Source organism: Ammospiza nelsoni, chromosome 1, assembly GCF_027579445.1.
Source record: "Ammospiza nelsoni isolate bAmmNel1 chromosome 1, bAmmNel1.pri, whole genome shotgun sequence".
Taxonomy (NCBI): Eukaryota; Metazoa; Chordata; class Aves; order Passeriformes; family Passerellidae; genus Ammospiza; species Ammospiza nelsoni.
The window spans coordinates 909,178-925,167 of NC_080633.1; the positions used below are offsets into that span (position 1 = coordinate 909,178).

The following is a 15,990-nucleotide window of genomic DNA, read 5'->3' on the forward strand; positions in this document are numbered from 1 at the left end:
TGCACGGCCCCAACACCCCCCCCACATGCTTGTTGTGCAGAATGAGATGGTGATAATGGAAATAAGGGCTTAAAATAGCAGATTTCCCTTCAGCAGTGAGTGCTGTTTGTTTGTGGCTGTGATTCCAGCATCCCTGCTCACACACATCACCCTGACCTACTTTCAGCTTCCCCAATCCCGTGGCACAGGCAGCGAGCTCACAGGAGGAATCACAGGCAGTCAGGAGAAATCTCTCTGCCACGTTTGTAATAGAGTTTTATGGCCATTAATTCCAGCTAGTGTCAAACTAATGACACGAGGGACATCAAAGCATGAAGCCATTTACATAATACCAGAAGAATCTACAATTCTATTACTGTTTATTCAGGCAGCTTCTGCTTGAGAATGAGGAAGATGACACGCTGTCTGTGCTCTTTTGAAATCATTCTAATTTACAGCCCTGCAGAGAGGCAGCCAGTTTTCTAGGAATTCTTTAATTCCTCACTAAGGAGTTTCTGATGTTTTCAAACAAACCCTGTCAATTTGATTTTCCTCTGAAAACCTAGGAAATAAAATGTTTTCATTCCTGTGGACGAGCCCTGAGAGACTCAACCTGGCACGTGAGGGAGCAGCTCACCTCAGAGCAGGGCTGTTCCATGGCATCTCCCACCTGGCCACCACGGGCATGGGAGGGAAGGAAAAGCAAAGCGAATTCTTGCCCAGATCCGTGCTCTGGGCCTGAACTGTCTCACCTAGATGGAGCTGACAGCGCGGGCGGCGCCGCGTTTGACGCTGACACCAGAGGACATTTCCAGGCTTCTGGGAACTGCTCCCAGCCCTGCTCACCCTGCAGGGCCCAGCCAGCCCAGACGTGTCCCCTGGGCTTGGGGACAGCACAGCACAGCACACACAGTGTCACCTTCAAAGCCAGCCCCGTGCCCGGGGGGACGAGACGGTGCCACCGACACCGCTGGCACAGGGACAGGCTGCAGGACGGGGCTGGCACAGGGCAGCTGGGGGTGACTCCAGAGACACCAACAAGGGACAAAGCCCTCAATTCCTGCCCTCCAGGTCCCTCTGGGGGTATGGCTTCAGACTGGAATTCAGCATCAAACAGATGAGAACAAACCCCTGAATGGTTTGGGTGTGGAGGGACCTTCAGGATCATCCTGTGCCACCTGGGCAGGGACACCTCCACTGTCCCAGGGTGCCCCAAGCCTGTCCAGCCTGGCCTTGGGTACTTCAGGGATCCTGGGAATCAGCTGCTCTGGGAATCCCATCCCAGCCCCTCACCATCCTCCCAGCCAGGAATTCCTTCCCAATATCCCACCTGGCAGTGGGAGCCATTCCCTGTGTCCTGTGCCTCCATCCCTGGTCCCCAGTCCCTTCCAGCTCTCCTGGAGCCCCTCCAGGCCCTGCTGAACTTCTGGTTGTCTCCAATTCACAGAGGTTTAATGCTGAAACCTGATTTTAGCAGGACTGCAGTCACCCCTGATACAGAAAAGTAGAACAAGATTCAGAATGTAAAAATCTGATGTGACCTGTGTGAGCAGCAATTCCAAAATCACCAGAGGAAATACAACTGCCAGCTGAAACCTCTCATCAGCTCATTTATACATATATTTATGTATTTTTAACCGAAAGTCAAGCCAGGTAAATCTCATCTTCCTCAACTCTCAGCTACAAAATGGGGCAACTCTAATTTGGATCTCTCCATGATTATCAGATTCCCATTCCTACTGAATCTGAGATTGTCTTTGGTAGAATTCAGAGCTGCCAAAAACTACCTGAAACTTCCAGTGACGCACACGAAATTGCAGATTTTTTTTTAAAGCAAAATCATTAATTTTGGTTGTAAAATTGAGACACAGAGCCCCTAAAATCTTGCAAAACTGCCCATGAGTGACATTTAGAAAGAGCTGTTTGCATCACTGGGAAGCAGGAGAGTGTTAATGTAGGAGATGGAACATCACAGCTTTTCCAGGCAGAGCATGGAAGGCTTGACAAAGCTGAAAGCAAAAGTATTTTTATCTGTAGCCAGGGGAAATGTTAGGGAAAGTGGAGACACAAGGAAATGACACAAAGGTAAATAAAGAGTTGGCTAAGTGACAAGTGGCAAGGCAATGTCAAAAGGGGAATTCTCTTCCTGGAGGAACATAACCAGTTATTAGAGTGTGAGGATCGAGGATCCAAAACAACCCTTACTTAATGTTTTCATTTTTAATTCTAGAAACCCAAAACCTCTGATGAAATGACGATAAAAGTATCTTTTCTCAGATAAAATATCCAACCTGCACATCTCAGACTCAGCTGAGCAGCCCAGTTGCTGTCACCTGTGTGTGCTGGAGATCAGATCAGACACTGCTGCCCAGTGACCAGAACCTGCCTGCAGTTGGATGATCCCTGGTTCTCCCTCCCAGTCCAGAATATTCTGATTTTATGATTTCTCTTGGCAGATTCCACTTGGAAGCACAAAAAGCTGGGCCCCAATAAATGCAGAATTGTTTTCCAGTCCTTCGGACATCTCTGAGGGAACTCCCAACCCTCTGAAACCCAAGTCACTGCTGATCCCCAGGAGTTTAAAAACACTGACTTTGGCCAGGCTGGGTTTTCAGGAAGCCAGATCAAACTGGGGGCATGGAAAACCCAACTTCACAGAATTACAGAATATCCTGAGCTGGAAGGGACCCACAAGGCTCATCCTGGCCCTGCATAGGCTGAGTTTGTCAGAGAGCCACAGGAAATTCTCTTTGAGAAGGGACAGATCAAACCTGTGCAGGAGGGGACAGCCAGGGGGGTCAGGCTGGGGACAGGGACAGGACGAGGGGAAATGGCCCCAGGCTGGGCCAGGGCAGCTCAGGGTGGGCACAGCAGGAATTTCCCCATGGAAAGGGGGCTCAGGGTGGGCACAGCAGGAATTTCCCCATGGAAAGGGGGCTCAGGGCAGGCTCAGGGTGGGCACAGCAGGAATTTCCCCATGGAAAGGGGGTCAGGGCAGGCTCAGGGTGGGCACAGCAGGAATTTCCCCATGGAAAGGGGGCTCAGGGCAGCTCAGGGTGGGCACAGCAGGAATTTCCCCATGGAAAGGGGGCTCAGGGTGGACACAGCAGGAATTTCCCCATGGAAAGGGGGCTCAGGGCAGGCTCAGGGTGGGCATCAGCAGGAATTTCCCCATGGAAAGGGGCTCAGGGCAGCTCAGGGTGGGCACAGCAGGAATTTCCCCATGGAAAGGGGGCTCAGGCCTTGGCAGGGGCTGCCCAGGGATGTTTGGAGTGCCCATCCCTGCAGGTGCCACCTGTACATGGCACTCAGAGCTCTGGGCTGGGGACAATTTGGGCACAGCTGGGGCTCCATGACCTTGGAGCTCTTTTCCAACCTCAACAACTCCATGATTCAGTCAGATGCAGTGTGCTCTCACTGCAAAGAAGGTTAAACAGCATCCTAAGTTATGTGACAGAACAGAATCAAACATCCCTCCCAGATATTTTTTTGGGGGTGGTGAACTGTGCTTTGCTCGTGTCCTGCAGTCTCCTGTCACTTCTGTGCCTTGCCAAGTCACTTCTAATTCCAGAGGTGCCTCCAGCATCAATTGTCCCCAGAAGCAGCCACAGCCAGAAGCTGCAGGACTGTTCCCAGGGGAGCTGTTAACCCTGCACTATTTAGCAGCCACTGATTAATGCCAAGGGAAGCAGGGACCCTGCCTGGGCACCCCCAGGAAGGGGCTCCTCCTGCCTCCCTGCTGCCAAAGGAAGGGACAGCTTTATGGGAACAGCCTCATCCTCCACCACACAGAAATGCCAACCCCACCTCGGGCAGCAGCAGCTGCAGGTGAGGAGGGAGCAGCTCTGCCTTGCTGAGCTCAGCTTTTACCCCCAAATGGAAAATCAGGAGCACACACTTAGAAAAAGCATCCAACCCAGCATCTGCCACCATTCCCAAGGGTACACTGAGCCTGCCTTGCAGCTTTATCCCACAGGAGAGGAAAATGTTCCAAAGGAGCAGGCACAGCTCCCTGGGCTGGGAGAGGATGAGGATCCTGAGCATCTCTCACACATTATTTCAGTTTTGTAACTCCAGAAAGCAGCAAAGCTTTCCTGCTCTGACACTCAGCAGGAATTCAGGAAGGTTTTATGCCACACTTGCCAAAAGCCAGAGTGTTTCAGACACACCAAGTGCACACAAGGTGTGCTCAGTATTTCATGGGTCAGAGCTGGAAACCAGCTGCAGAAATTGCACCAAAACAGCAGCAGAGAGGGGAGATTGCTGCTGAGGATCCATGTAATTTATATTTCAGGGACTTGCTCATGCAGGACTGAGAGAGCTGAAGTTGTCCAAAGCTCTCTCCAGGGAGAGCAGCTCTGTGGGGTTTTATGAGGAGGCACCACAGCCTTGCTCAGCATTTCTGAGCTTCCCTTTGCTGCCCTTGCTCCAAGGTGTAGATATGCTCCAAGATGTAGATCTGCTCTCAGGCCAACCACCAAAGAGCTCCTGAGTAGCTTCACAGTAACCAACACGTTCCTTAACTATAAAATTTCCTTTTTCCAAAAAAAAAAAAGGCCCCATTAATCCAAGATTACCCCGGTGCCAACCCACCCCGAAACGAGAACGCTCGATAACAACAGCTGGGGTGCAGCTAGAAAAGATAAAATGCACAATATAATCAGCCTTACCCTATTTGCAGTGATGGGACTGAAGTGGAAGAAGATTAAAGAGCTCAGGCCTGCGAGGGAGCCACGAGCAGAGGCAGGATTAGGGAAGTTTCCTATCCCAGGTTGGATTTAGCCCGGGTCACACGACCTCGCAAAGCCACCCCAGCACACGACTCTCCCCGGGTTTTGTAAGCAGGATAAACCCCACCAAATCCCTTCTTACCAGCAGAACCCCAGCGCTGCAGCAGGAGTGAAAGGTGGGGAGAGAAGCTGGAAAGGGAGAGCCTGCTGGGAGGGAGGGGAGCAGACTGCAGGCCCAGCCACACCTTGCTGCAGGTGCTGCTGCACAGCTTCTGATGGAGCTCCTGCTGGGAATGGGAGCCAGCAGCTCCCAGACCCCCTCCAGCCCTGCTGGGAGGGATGGATGAAGCCATGGGGATGGGGATGGACGAAGCCATGGGGATGGATGGAGCCATGGAGATGGATGAAGCCATGGGGATGGGGACGGATGAAGCCCTGCAGATGCAGATGGAGGTAGCTCAAGCCCTGCAGGTGGACATGGCTGAAGCCCTGCAGATGGAGGTGGAGATGGTGAAGCCCTGCAGATGGGGATGGGGATGGAAATGGCTGAAGCCCTGCAGATGGAGGTGGGATGGAGATGGCTGAAGCCCTGCAGATGCAGATGGGATGGAGATGGCTGAAGCCCTGCAGAGCTCATCCCTGCTCTTTGTGCTGTCAGCCCAGGAGCTGATCCAGGCTCATCCTGACAGCTCCAAGACAAATATTTCAATATTTACCCAAGTGATCAAAGGCAGAGATTAACTCCCATTGTGAAGCCAAACCACAAACCCCACCTAGCAAAAAGGTGATGATAAAGGGTTTAGACTAAGCTTAATTTCTGTGCCTTTTACAGTGCTGCTGTTTATTTTCCTTTGACAAGCCCCTCATTGAAATTCCCTATTTAATCTGAAGGATCCATGCAAAGACTCCCCACGAGCTACTGGAATAAGCAAGGGAATAAACATGATATTGTTTTAAGCACTGAAGAAGGAGGGGGGAAAAAGCATCTTTTAAGCTGCAGTGAAGTCCAGAGAGACAAATTAAAGGCAAATTGGGTAAGTGCAGGGTAAGAGCAGGGCTCTGGAAGAGGAGCAGTGAGGGTCAGCCAGCCCTCCTCGTATCTGTCTCTCCTACCTGCCTCAAACCCTCCTGAAAACACCAAGAGTTTAAAAAGCGGCCTCACGATGTGCCCAGAAACATTCCAGTTCCACAGGAACACATTCAGAGAAATGACAGGTCAATTTAGAGTGAAGGCTGACGAGCTCAAAGGCTGGGCAGAGAAAAGGGTTCACATTTTCCAGGAGGTGCCAGCCTGCCCAGCTCTGCAGCCCCTCCCCAGACAAGGGGCTTTAGTGCACTAACAGCACATTAAACCCAAGCTACAAGCTCCAAAGTTCATGGCTTGAATATTTTAACTCCCAGCTACTTGCTGAGGCAATTCAAGCCTTGGAGGACCCCATTAATTCACCCAGCTGTCAGATCCTTGCTAGAACAACTCCTGAGCACGCTGCAAAACAGAAAGGGTTTGTATTCCCAGTTTTTAAACCTCTCTAAGCCTCCCTGTTAAGCTTTTAATAGACTTCTCGACATATGTATGACTTCATTATAATCCTTTTAATTTCCCATTCAATGAGCCAAGCCAGGGACATCCCACCTCAGAAGCCAAGGCTGAAACAAAAAAAAAGAAAATCCAAGCAGCAGATTGGTGGGGAAGCACCATCTGAGAGAGAGCCAGCATGAAATCAGCGTTTTGTAGGCAGAAAAGGTCCCTGCTTTTCCTTGGAGCCTCCAGAGGAGCCCCCAGGGCATTCCAGGCTGCAGCAGCTCCAGCACTCACAGCCCTGTGGGGACACAGTGACACTGGGACAGCAGTGCTGGCTTCCTGAGAAACCCCAGCTCCTGCACCCTCATCCCAGAGCTGCTTCTCCACATCCTGACACCACAGGTGCCACAATTCCAGGATGGTTTGGGTTGGAAAGGATCCTGAGCCCTCCCATGGTCCCAGGGTGATCCAAGTCCTGTCCAGCCTGGCCTGGGGCACTGCCAGGCATGCAGGGGCAGCCACAGCTGCTCTGTGTGTTACTCCCAGTGTTTATCAGCACTCCAGCACCTGGGAAATGTCTTTGTGCTCTCTGAAAGCCTCAGCAGCAGCTCAGGAGCTGAGATTGTGCAGCTGCTCAGCTCCTGAGCCGCAGGAAGCCACAAATTCCTCATCTGAAAGAGCAGCAGGACTTGCAGGAAAAACCCTCATCCCCCAGTGCCCCTGCAGAGCTGGGGAGGCTCCACATGGCTGGGATGGGCTCTGTGCCCCCAGCTGCCACATCCCCTTCCCCCAGAACAAGCCCCCAAAGCTCAGGGAGGCTCTCACAGAGCTCTGAGCCACAGGAACTCAGCAAAGCTGCTCAATTATTCACTTGGCTGCTGTTTTTAGCCTGCAGCCAGGGAAAGGTGAACTCCCCAGCTGTGAGCACGGGGATGCAGCCCCCTGTGAGGAGCCTGCAGAGCTCTGCCTGAAGCCAGGAAGGATAAAAGCCTCTGTAAGCAAAAACTTGCACCAAGAGGGAAATGCACAGGCAGGTAAAGGAGGAAAGCCAGCAGAACAGTTCTGATTAGAAGAACACACCAGTAGCTGTCCTATTCACAAAATGCTACACAGAATAAACAGGTTTTGGGATGCTTTTGTTGGGTTGTTTGGGCTGGGAGGGGGTTTTAATGCTTTTCTCCCACAAATCTCTGTCCTCAGTGTTCTCCATCCCTTCATTCCCAGGCTGGATTTGTGCTTGGGATTGTCCCAGCCCAGGTGCAGAACTTTGCCCTTGGCCTGAGGTTGGCACAGCCCCATCTCTTCATGCCTTAAGTTCCAGCTTCCATATTTTCCAGATTCTATCTGTCTATATTAGTATATGCATTATTATTATTATTATTATTATTATTATTATTATTATTATTATTATTATTATTATTATTATTATTGTTATTGTTATTATTATTATACTCTGCACTTCATATAAAGTGTTAGTAAGTTCTCCTCACAGTTTAATTGGACAAAACAATCCCTTTCCAGCCCCAGAAGCAAGGATACCATTCCAGCTTCAGGCCCAAAAAGTGCAAACAACAGTGAATTGAGGAGAGCAAACTGGGAGGATGGGGCTGCATAACCTGGAGCTGGAATTGGACAATTAACCCCAATATGTAAATGGACCAAAACTTATAAAAATATGACAACAACTCGGAGTCCATCTTGGGTGTAGGCTCAGGCAGGCTCTTGTACTGCCCAAGGTGCATCCTTTGAAGGCCTTTTAATCAATCCCTGCTATATTCCTTGAGCACTGTCCAGGGAGCTTCCTGAGGCATCAGCCAGGTCCCTGTGGGTGCCACATCCATCCCCTCCCTGCAGCTGGGACAGCACCCAGAGCTCAGTGTCACCATCATCAAGAGCTTGGTGTCACCATCACCCAGAGCTCAGTGTCACCAGCACCCAGAGCTCAGTGCCACCATCACCCAGAGCTGTCACCAGCACCCAGAGCTCAGTGCCACCATCATCAAGAGCTTGGTGTCACCAGCACCCAGAGCTGTCTCCATCACCCAGAGCTCAGTGTCACCAGCACCCAGAGCTCAGTGTCACCATCATCAAGAGCTTGGTGTCACCAGCACCCAGAGCTCAGTGTCACCATCACCCAGAGCTCAGTGTCACCAGCACCCAGAGCTGTCTCCATCACCCAGAGCTCAGTGTCACCATCACCCAGAGCTCAGTGTCACCATCATCAAGAGCTTGGTGTCACCAGCACCCAGAGCTTGGTGTCACCAGCACCCAGAGCTCAGTGCCACCATCATCAAGAGCTTGGTGTGACCAGCACCCAGAGCTCAGTGTCACCATCACCCAGAGCTCAGTGTCACCATCAAGAGCTTGGTGTCACCAGCACCCAGAGCTCAGTGTCACCATCACCCAGAGCTCAGTGTCACCATCAAGAGCTTGGTGTCACCAGCACCCAGAGCTCAGTGTCACCATCACCCAGAGCTCAGTGTCACCAGCACCCAGAGCGGTCACCAGCACCCAGAGCTCAGTGTCACCATCATCCAGAGCTCGGTGTCACCATCACCCAGAGCTGTCACCAGCACCCAGAGCTCGGTGTCACCAGCACCCAGAGCTGTCACCAGCACCCCGAGCTCAGTGTCACCAGCAGAGTGCCCAGGATGCCCCAGCCCCAGTGCCAGGGAGGTTGGACAGTGCTGGTGCCACCCCTGAGTGTCCCTCCTGTCACTGCTCTGCACTGACACCGAGCCAGTGACCACAGCTGAGTGTGACCACCCAGCCCCTTCCTCATCCCCCAGGAAATCCCTGTCCCTCACTCTGGGGACAAGGACGTGGTGTGGGACACTCTGCACAACATGCCTGGCTTTGAGGGACAGGTTCCCAAGCCCTGCCAGCTGCAGCCATGTCCCGTTGCAGCAGTGCCACCAGAGCACAGCCCCAGCACATTCCCTGCAGGACTCATTCCCGGGCTGGCAGCAGGACCCCAGACACTCCCAGCACAGAACCACTCGGGAGGGGTTAGTCAGAGATGTTTATTAGGGACATTTATTGCACAGCAGTTACAGATTCACATCATACAGAGCATTGCAACGAGCGACTCAGCAGCAGTGACAACACACGGGTGAGCAAGCACAGGGGTTAGGGCACAGCACAGCCCCAGCTGTGAGCAGAGAACTCTCCTGGGGCTGCACAGGACACCCCCAGGCAGCCCCCACTGGGACACTGGGGTGTTTCCAGCAGGGACAGAAACTGCACAGAGCCCCCATTCCCTACATCCCCTGGGATCCCACCCCAGCACACCCAGAGCTCGGGGGCAGTGCTGCAGGAACATCACCCAGCCCCTCAGCACAGCCCCCCTGTGCAGCCCCCCTGCCCACCAGTGACCCCGTGGCACTACAAACGAACAGGGCACAAACATGGGGTGGCATGGGATGGGTGATCCATGTTTGCAGCAGGCACAGCCAAACCCTGGCTGGAGGAGCTGCCCCTGCCCTGCCCAGCCCCATCCCACCCACGGGGGTGCCAGGATGGGCAGCTGCTCCCAAACTCCTCTGCCCATCTCACCCTGGCTACAAGTCAAGGCTTTAAAGCATTGCTGCCTTTCAATAAAATAAAACATCTGTGGGAGTGGGAAAAGTGTCATATTCAGGTACCTGAAACCTTCCATATTTCATATTTCCATCTGACATTTCCTTCCTTACTTCTACAGCTTTTGGGAAGGAGTGTGACACCAAAGCCACTCCCTAAGGCAGGAATTTGGGGCTGGCTGCTTTCCTTCATACTCCCAGTTATGGCAGGGCTGGGACCCCAAAATGCACCCCTCAGACACCAGTCTTATATTATTTATTCTCTATTTCTAGGGCACAAGAGTTAAGCCCACTTAAGGCAAAAGGTGAGAAAGAACAATTGAGGAGCCAAGTTAAAGTGATGCTGCCTTGCTTCAAAATCACATTAAAAAAAAAAAAAAAAAAGCTATGAAAAGGTCTTTGAAAAGAAAGCCAAGAAGGCAAGAATCTCCTTTTATGGCCACAGACACCAAAAAGCCAAAGGAAAAAGGAAAGCACACCAGGAGGGACTCACAGGTTGGAGCTGATCTCAGGTCATTCCCAGCCTGAACGATGCTGTGAAATCCACGGGTGGGAGGGAGAGCCCAGAGCGGGGCTCCAGGGCCTGGAGTGTCCCCAGGAACAGCAATGAGCACCAGGAGCCCAAACCCCGGGGTCACTGGCACCTGGCAGCTCCTCGGGGGGCACACGGGGTGACCTGGCACCAGAGTGGGCAGCACATGCCAGCTCCTGCCTCAGTGCAGGGCCAGGCTGTGACTCAGCGCTGGCACTGCCACCCAGCCGGGCCATGTGAGCTCCCACTGGGGACAAACAGCACAGCAAGGCTGCCTGGCCTGGGGGAGCTGCCCAGAGCTGCTCTGCGGGCCCTGGCACGGCCCTGGCACTGCCCTGGCACTGCCCATTGCACCCAAACCCTGCTGCAGCAGGATGGGGGTACCAGGGGGTACCAGGGGGTGCCAGGCACTCCCCTCACAACAGGGAAATGCCATTTTAGCCCAGTGAAGCTCTCAGCTCTTGCTTTGGGCAGTTCAGCCCCAGCTGCATTTGGGTTCAGCTAAATCCTTCCATCAGGTGTGGCAGGCCAAGCACCCTGAGCTACAGCACGGGATTCTCCTCACCCAGAGCAGCCCCTCACCTCCCCAAGCCAGGCTGGGCCTGCCTCAGGTCAAACTCTGATTTCCCTCTCTAATTGTCTCCTCCTTTCATGCTTTGTTTCATCTACTGATGGAAAAATGAGCACTTTGTCTTTGGAAAGCTTTGCAGCTCTGTGGGGCAGTGGGAATGCCACTGGACAGGCTCCTGGAGCTCTGGCTTAGGTTAAACCAGGCCTGTTCCTGCTGGTGCTGCTGGAAATTGTCAGGATTATTTCAGCACAGTATCACAACTCAGTGCTTTTGTTTCCCTGAGTTTAGCAGGGACAGATTATTTCTCATGGCAGGTAAATTCCATCCAAGGACTCATTGCCCACAGCAAGCCAAGGGTGTGAAGTTAAAAAAGGCAATTTCCTTCCTTATTTCTGGGGTTTTTGGGAAGGAGTGTGACACCAAAGCCACTCCCTGAGGCAGGAATTTGGGGTTGGCTGCTTTCCTTCATACTCCCAGCTATGGCAAGGGCTGGGACCCCAAAATGCACCCCTCATGATCCACCTGCACCTCAGGACACCTGCTTTTCCCTGATCTGCTTCTCAATTCTACAAAGCGCTGAAATGATGTGAACCCCCCCAAGAAAACAACATTATTAGAGACCAGAACCTCGTGTGAGAGGGTTCCAAAGCAGAAGGAGCAAGGCAGGTACTCTAAAAGGCTGTGGGGAGTGTGGGGACTAGGGAAGGGAGCTGCAGTCATGGTGGACCCATCCACTATGGAAGCACAACTGGAAATCTCAAACCTTCTGTTATCCAGCACCATGAAAACGGAGAGAAATTAAATTTAAAGGTGATCAAACCAAAAACTGGAGCTGTGGTGGTGATTTCAAACCAGAGGCACAGCGCAGTTCCAAAGCAGGGTGCACCTTTGTGCTTACACAGACAGAGGAAGGTTTCAACAAGCACTGCAGAGCACAGGGAGGAGGAGCAGGACGGAGCCACCCTTTGCTTCTTCTACAGCCAAGTCCAAGGAGGTAAAGCAAGAGCTCTGTAAAATGCTGCAGAGTTTAGGAGTGTAATGGCAGGTAGAAAAAGACACTGGCCTCGTGTCAGTGGCAGCCCCAGTGTTAGGAGACAGTCTAGGCTTCTAGGAGGAGAAAATAGAAGAGAGGAGAAGAAGTAGGAGAGGGAAAGGGGATGGGGAAAGGGGCGAGAAAGCGCAAGTGATTAGTAAACATCAGCACGGAGCAGCTCTGCACCACACCCAGCACCTCACAGGGCAGCAGGACACCTGCCAGGGGACACACAGCTCTGCCACGGGGCTGGGGCTGGGGCTGTCACCTGTCACCTGCAGTCCCTGTCACCTGCAGGGCTGTTCCCTGTCACCTGTCACCTGCAGGGCTGTCACCTGTCACCTGTCACCCTGTCACCTGCAGGGCTGTTCCCTGTCACCACCCAGGCCCAGGCCAGCAGCAGCCCAGGAGCGCAGCCTGGCACTGCTCACAGTGTTTCTGTGACACTGCTGGGGACAGAAGTGCCATCAGGCTGGCTGGAGGCACAGCCCAGCCAGGGGAAGCACCAGATCCAGCAGGGACACTTCCCCAGGGAGCCTCTCAGCTGCCAGCACGGGCATGGACAGCATCTTGGGCAGGAGGCACATCCACATCAACCATCCCTGACCATCCCTGATGGATTTATTTCCAGAAATTTGGTTGGGTTTTAGTTTTAAATGCATTTTTCCTTTGAACTCTAGGCAAATATCCTGCAATCAAGAGTTGCAAATTGCAAATTACCCCCGAATTTTTGGTTCTGAACGTGCTGTTGGTTTGGCTAAGCCCTCCCTGACCCTGTCCTGTGGAGGTGGGTGGGCAGAGAGCTGCTCCCCCAGCAGGACCCCAGAGCCCCACTGAGCTCCTGCTCCCAGCCCTGCATCCCTGGCAGTGCTGCTGCAGCCTCTCCATTTCTCCTTTTAAGGAAGAGCAGGGCTGCAGGGGATGTGCCCAGAGTGCAGCTCTGCAGAGCCCAAACCCAAACCCCAGGGCCAGGCAGCCACGGCCACGTCAGGCTCAGCCCTGCCCAGCCCTGGGCAGAGCTGCCAGGCTCTCCCTGCCTAAAGCCTGGCCTAAAGCCTGGCCTAAAGCCTGGCCTAAGCACAGCCTGAGCAGCCTCTGAGCTCTGCCCTGCCAGGAGAAAAGGATCCAACCCTCAGTGAGGCTCTGGCCCCGAGCTGCAGGGTTTGGGTCCCTGCCAGGGCTGCACTGAGGGTGTGTGGCAGTGCCAAGGGGTGCCAGCAGCTCAGCCTGGCTGATGCCAGCTCTGCAGACACAGCCCAAGGGCTGCAGGGGATGCTGCTGCAATAACACGAGGTCAGTCATCACCTTGTTTGATGTGATGAGTGAAGGGACATCCAGCAGTGCCTGCTGAGCTGCAGCCCAGAGAGAGCCACGTTGGGATGTGCCAACAGCTGCACCACCCTGCTCCTCTGAGTGTTCCAGCACCAGCTTAAACCCAAAAACAGAGCTCTGAACACTGGTTTGGAACCTGTAGCTTTTGAACCTGTAGTGTGAGCACTGGTTTTTAACCCTGCAGCTTTTAACACTGGTTTTTAACCTGTAGTTTTGAACACTGGTTTTTAACCTGTAGTTTTGAAAACTAGTTTCGAACCTGTAGTTTTGAGCACTGGGTTTTAACCCTGTAGCTTTGAACACTGGGTTTTAACCCTGTAGCTTTGAACACTGGTTTTGAACCCTGTAGCTTTGAGCACTGGTTTTTAACCCATAGCTTTTTAACCCTGTAGTTTTGAGCACTGGTTTTTAACCTGTAGCATTGAACACTGTTTTTTAACCCTGTAGTTTTGAACACTGGTTTTTAACCCGTAGCTTTTTAACCCTGTAGTTTTGAACACTGGTTTTTAACCCTGTAGCTTTGAACACTGGGTTTTAACCCTGAAGTTTTGAGCACTGGTTTTTAACCTGTAGCATTGAACACTGGTTTTGAACCTGTAGTTTTGAACACTGGTTTTGAACCCTGCAGTTTTGAGCACTGGTTTTTAACCTGTAGCATTGAACACTGGTTTTGAACCTTGTAGCTTTGAACACTGGTTTTTAACCTGTAGTTTTGAACACTGGGTTTTAACCCTGTAGCACTGAACACTGGTTTTTAACCTGTAGCATTGAACACTGGTTTTTAACCCTGTAGCTTTGAACACCGGTTTTTAACCTATAGCATTGAACACTGGTTTTGAACCTGTAGTTTTGAACACTGGTTTTGAACCCTGCAGTTCTGAGCACTGGTTTTTAACTCTGTAGCATTGAACACTGGTTTTGAACCTGTAGCATTGAACACTGGTTTTTAACCCTGCAGCTTTCAGCACTGGTTTTTGCAGCAGCTGCTTTGCCTGAGCATCACCTGCCTCCGTCCCCTCCTGGCTGCTCCATTTCTCTGCTCTCATCCCTAGGAATCATTTCAGCTTTCAGACACAGGGAGTGGGTCCTGCTGAGAACAAACCCAGTGGTTCAGAGCCAGGGATCCAGCCTGGGGCAGCAGCACCTCTGCAGTGTGCCATGCCAAGAGCAGCAGCTCTGAACCCTGCACACCCTGTGGAAATTCAGCATTTCTCCCTTCTCTCCCACGCAGAACCAGAACATGGAAAGCATTCCACAGGGAAGGGGGCAGGGAAAGAGGCCATGAAGGAATTGTGTCATGCACATCTCCTGTTCCTCTGGCAAACCTAATTAACTTGATGGCCACAGCTCCCCATCCTGACACCCTGCTCTGCCTCTTTGATGTCACTTTTAGACACACTTGAACAAGAGAAGGAAAAAAATCAACTCTACCCCACAAAGAGGGAACATATTAATAAATTAAAAAGCTCCAGACACATAAAAGTATCTTTGATCAAAGTTGTTAACAGTTAGTGTGAAGAGTTAAACCTCCACAAAGCAAGAGTGAGGCAAATAACAAAGGATTTCTTAAACACAAGCCAGAAGCTCAATACAAAAATCCTGATGCCTTTAATTATTCAGACCATAAATCTGATTGCATTTCTATCTCCTTTACTTAGAAGTATTAATGAAGAGGGAGGAAATATCCTTAGGAAGGTTCAGAAGTGTTCTAAATTTCAGTTTATACTGAATTACAGAAGATGTACAACTTCCTTTTGACCAGATTTCCAATGGCAAATGAAGCACAAAGATCAATTTTTTTTATTCCCATCCTCACTAAGGACATGAAACTCACTCACACTGAACCAAACTCTAAAATCCTAAAGGGAATTATAGCAAAGAGGTGTTTTAATTCACCAATTCCCAGGCACAGAGGCTCAGGGGGAAGGGAAGCAGAGCCCACAACTGACTGGGACTGAAACAGGACCAAGCTCAGCACCTCAGCCTGACTGGAAAGGCTTTGAAAAATTCTTTTCCAGGTTCTGCACAAGTCTGAAATACTCATCCAGTTGCATCACAAGCTTCTGGCAGCCAGAACTGCCCTGATGCCATGGAAAATGTCCCAAAGGCTCAGTGTCACCTGTGCCACTGCTGGAGCAGGTGTGGGGACACAGCCATGGGGGGAGGACACAGCTGGGTCAGGGCAGGGAATAAAAACTGCTCCAAAGGGTGGGGATGTGGGAAAACACCACAGAGGGTCACAGGGAAGTCACAGGACAGGGGACAGGTCAGCTGTGGGGTTATGGACTCTCCAAAGCCATTTCTATCAGCTGCCCTCCCAGCACTGTCCCTGGACGGAGAACATCTCCAGATCCAGGTTTTACCCAGGAAACCCCTTAAACCCCAAAGAAACTGAAGCTCTGTTTGGCTGCCCCTTCCTTGGCAGCTCTCTGAAGGCAAGGCCAGCCCTGGGAGGAGAGAGGAGTGCAGACAGAGGGTTGGTACCTGTGTGATGGTCCTGCAGCCCGTGGTCGCCGTTCTCCACCACCGTGGGCCCCGAGGCTGAGGAATCTGCAAGGGATCAACACAGGGGTTAAACTGCAGGGATTCATCCCAGTGAGACCTTGACAACAGCTCTGAGACACTGCAGAATCACTGAGGGTGGAAAAGAGCTCCAAGATGGAGTCCAAGCTTTGATGGATCCCCACTTGTCACCTGGTGGGGATCCCAAAAC

General features: G+C 51.9%; 1 protein-coding gene across 7 annotated transcripts in view; it reads right to left on the bottom strand.

Moving 5' to 3' along the window:
* MAP4 (microtubule associated protein 4) overlaps positions 1-15,990 on the bottom strand; it is a 152,711-nt gene that overhangs the window by 75,907 nt on the left and 60,814 nt on the right. For all 7 annotated transcript variants that reach the window (XM_059489636.1, XM_059489802.1, XM_059489470.1 and 4 more), the window contains exon 4: positions 15,762-15,827. In XM_059489636.1, the coding sequence (XP_059345619.1) occupies positions 15,762-15,827 (66 nt within the window). The remainder of the gene's footprint in view (positions 1-15,761; positions 15,828-15,990) is intronic.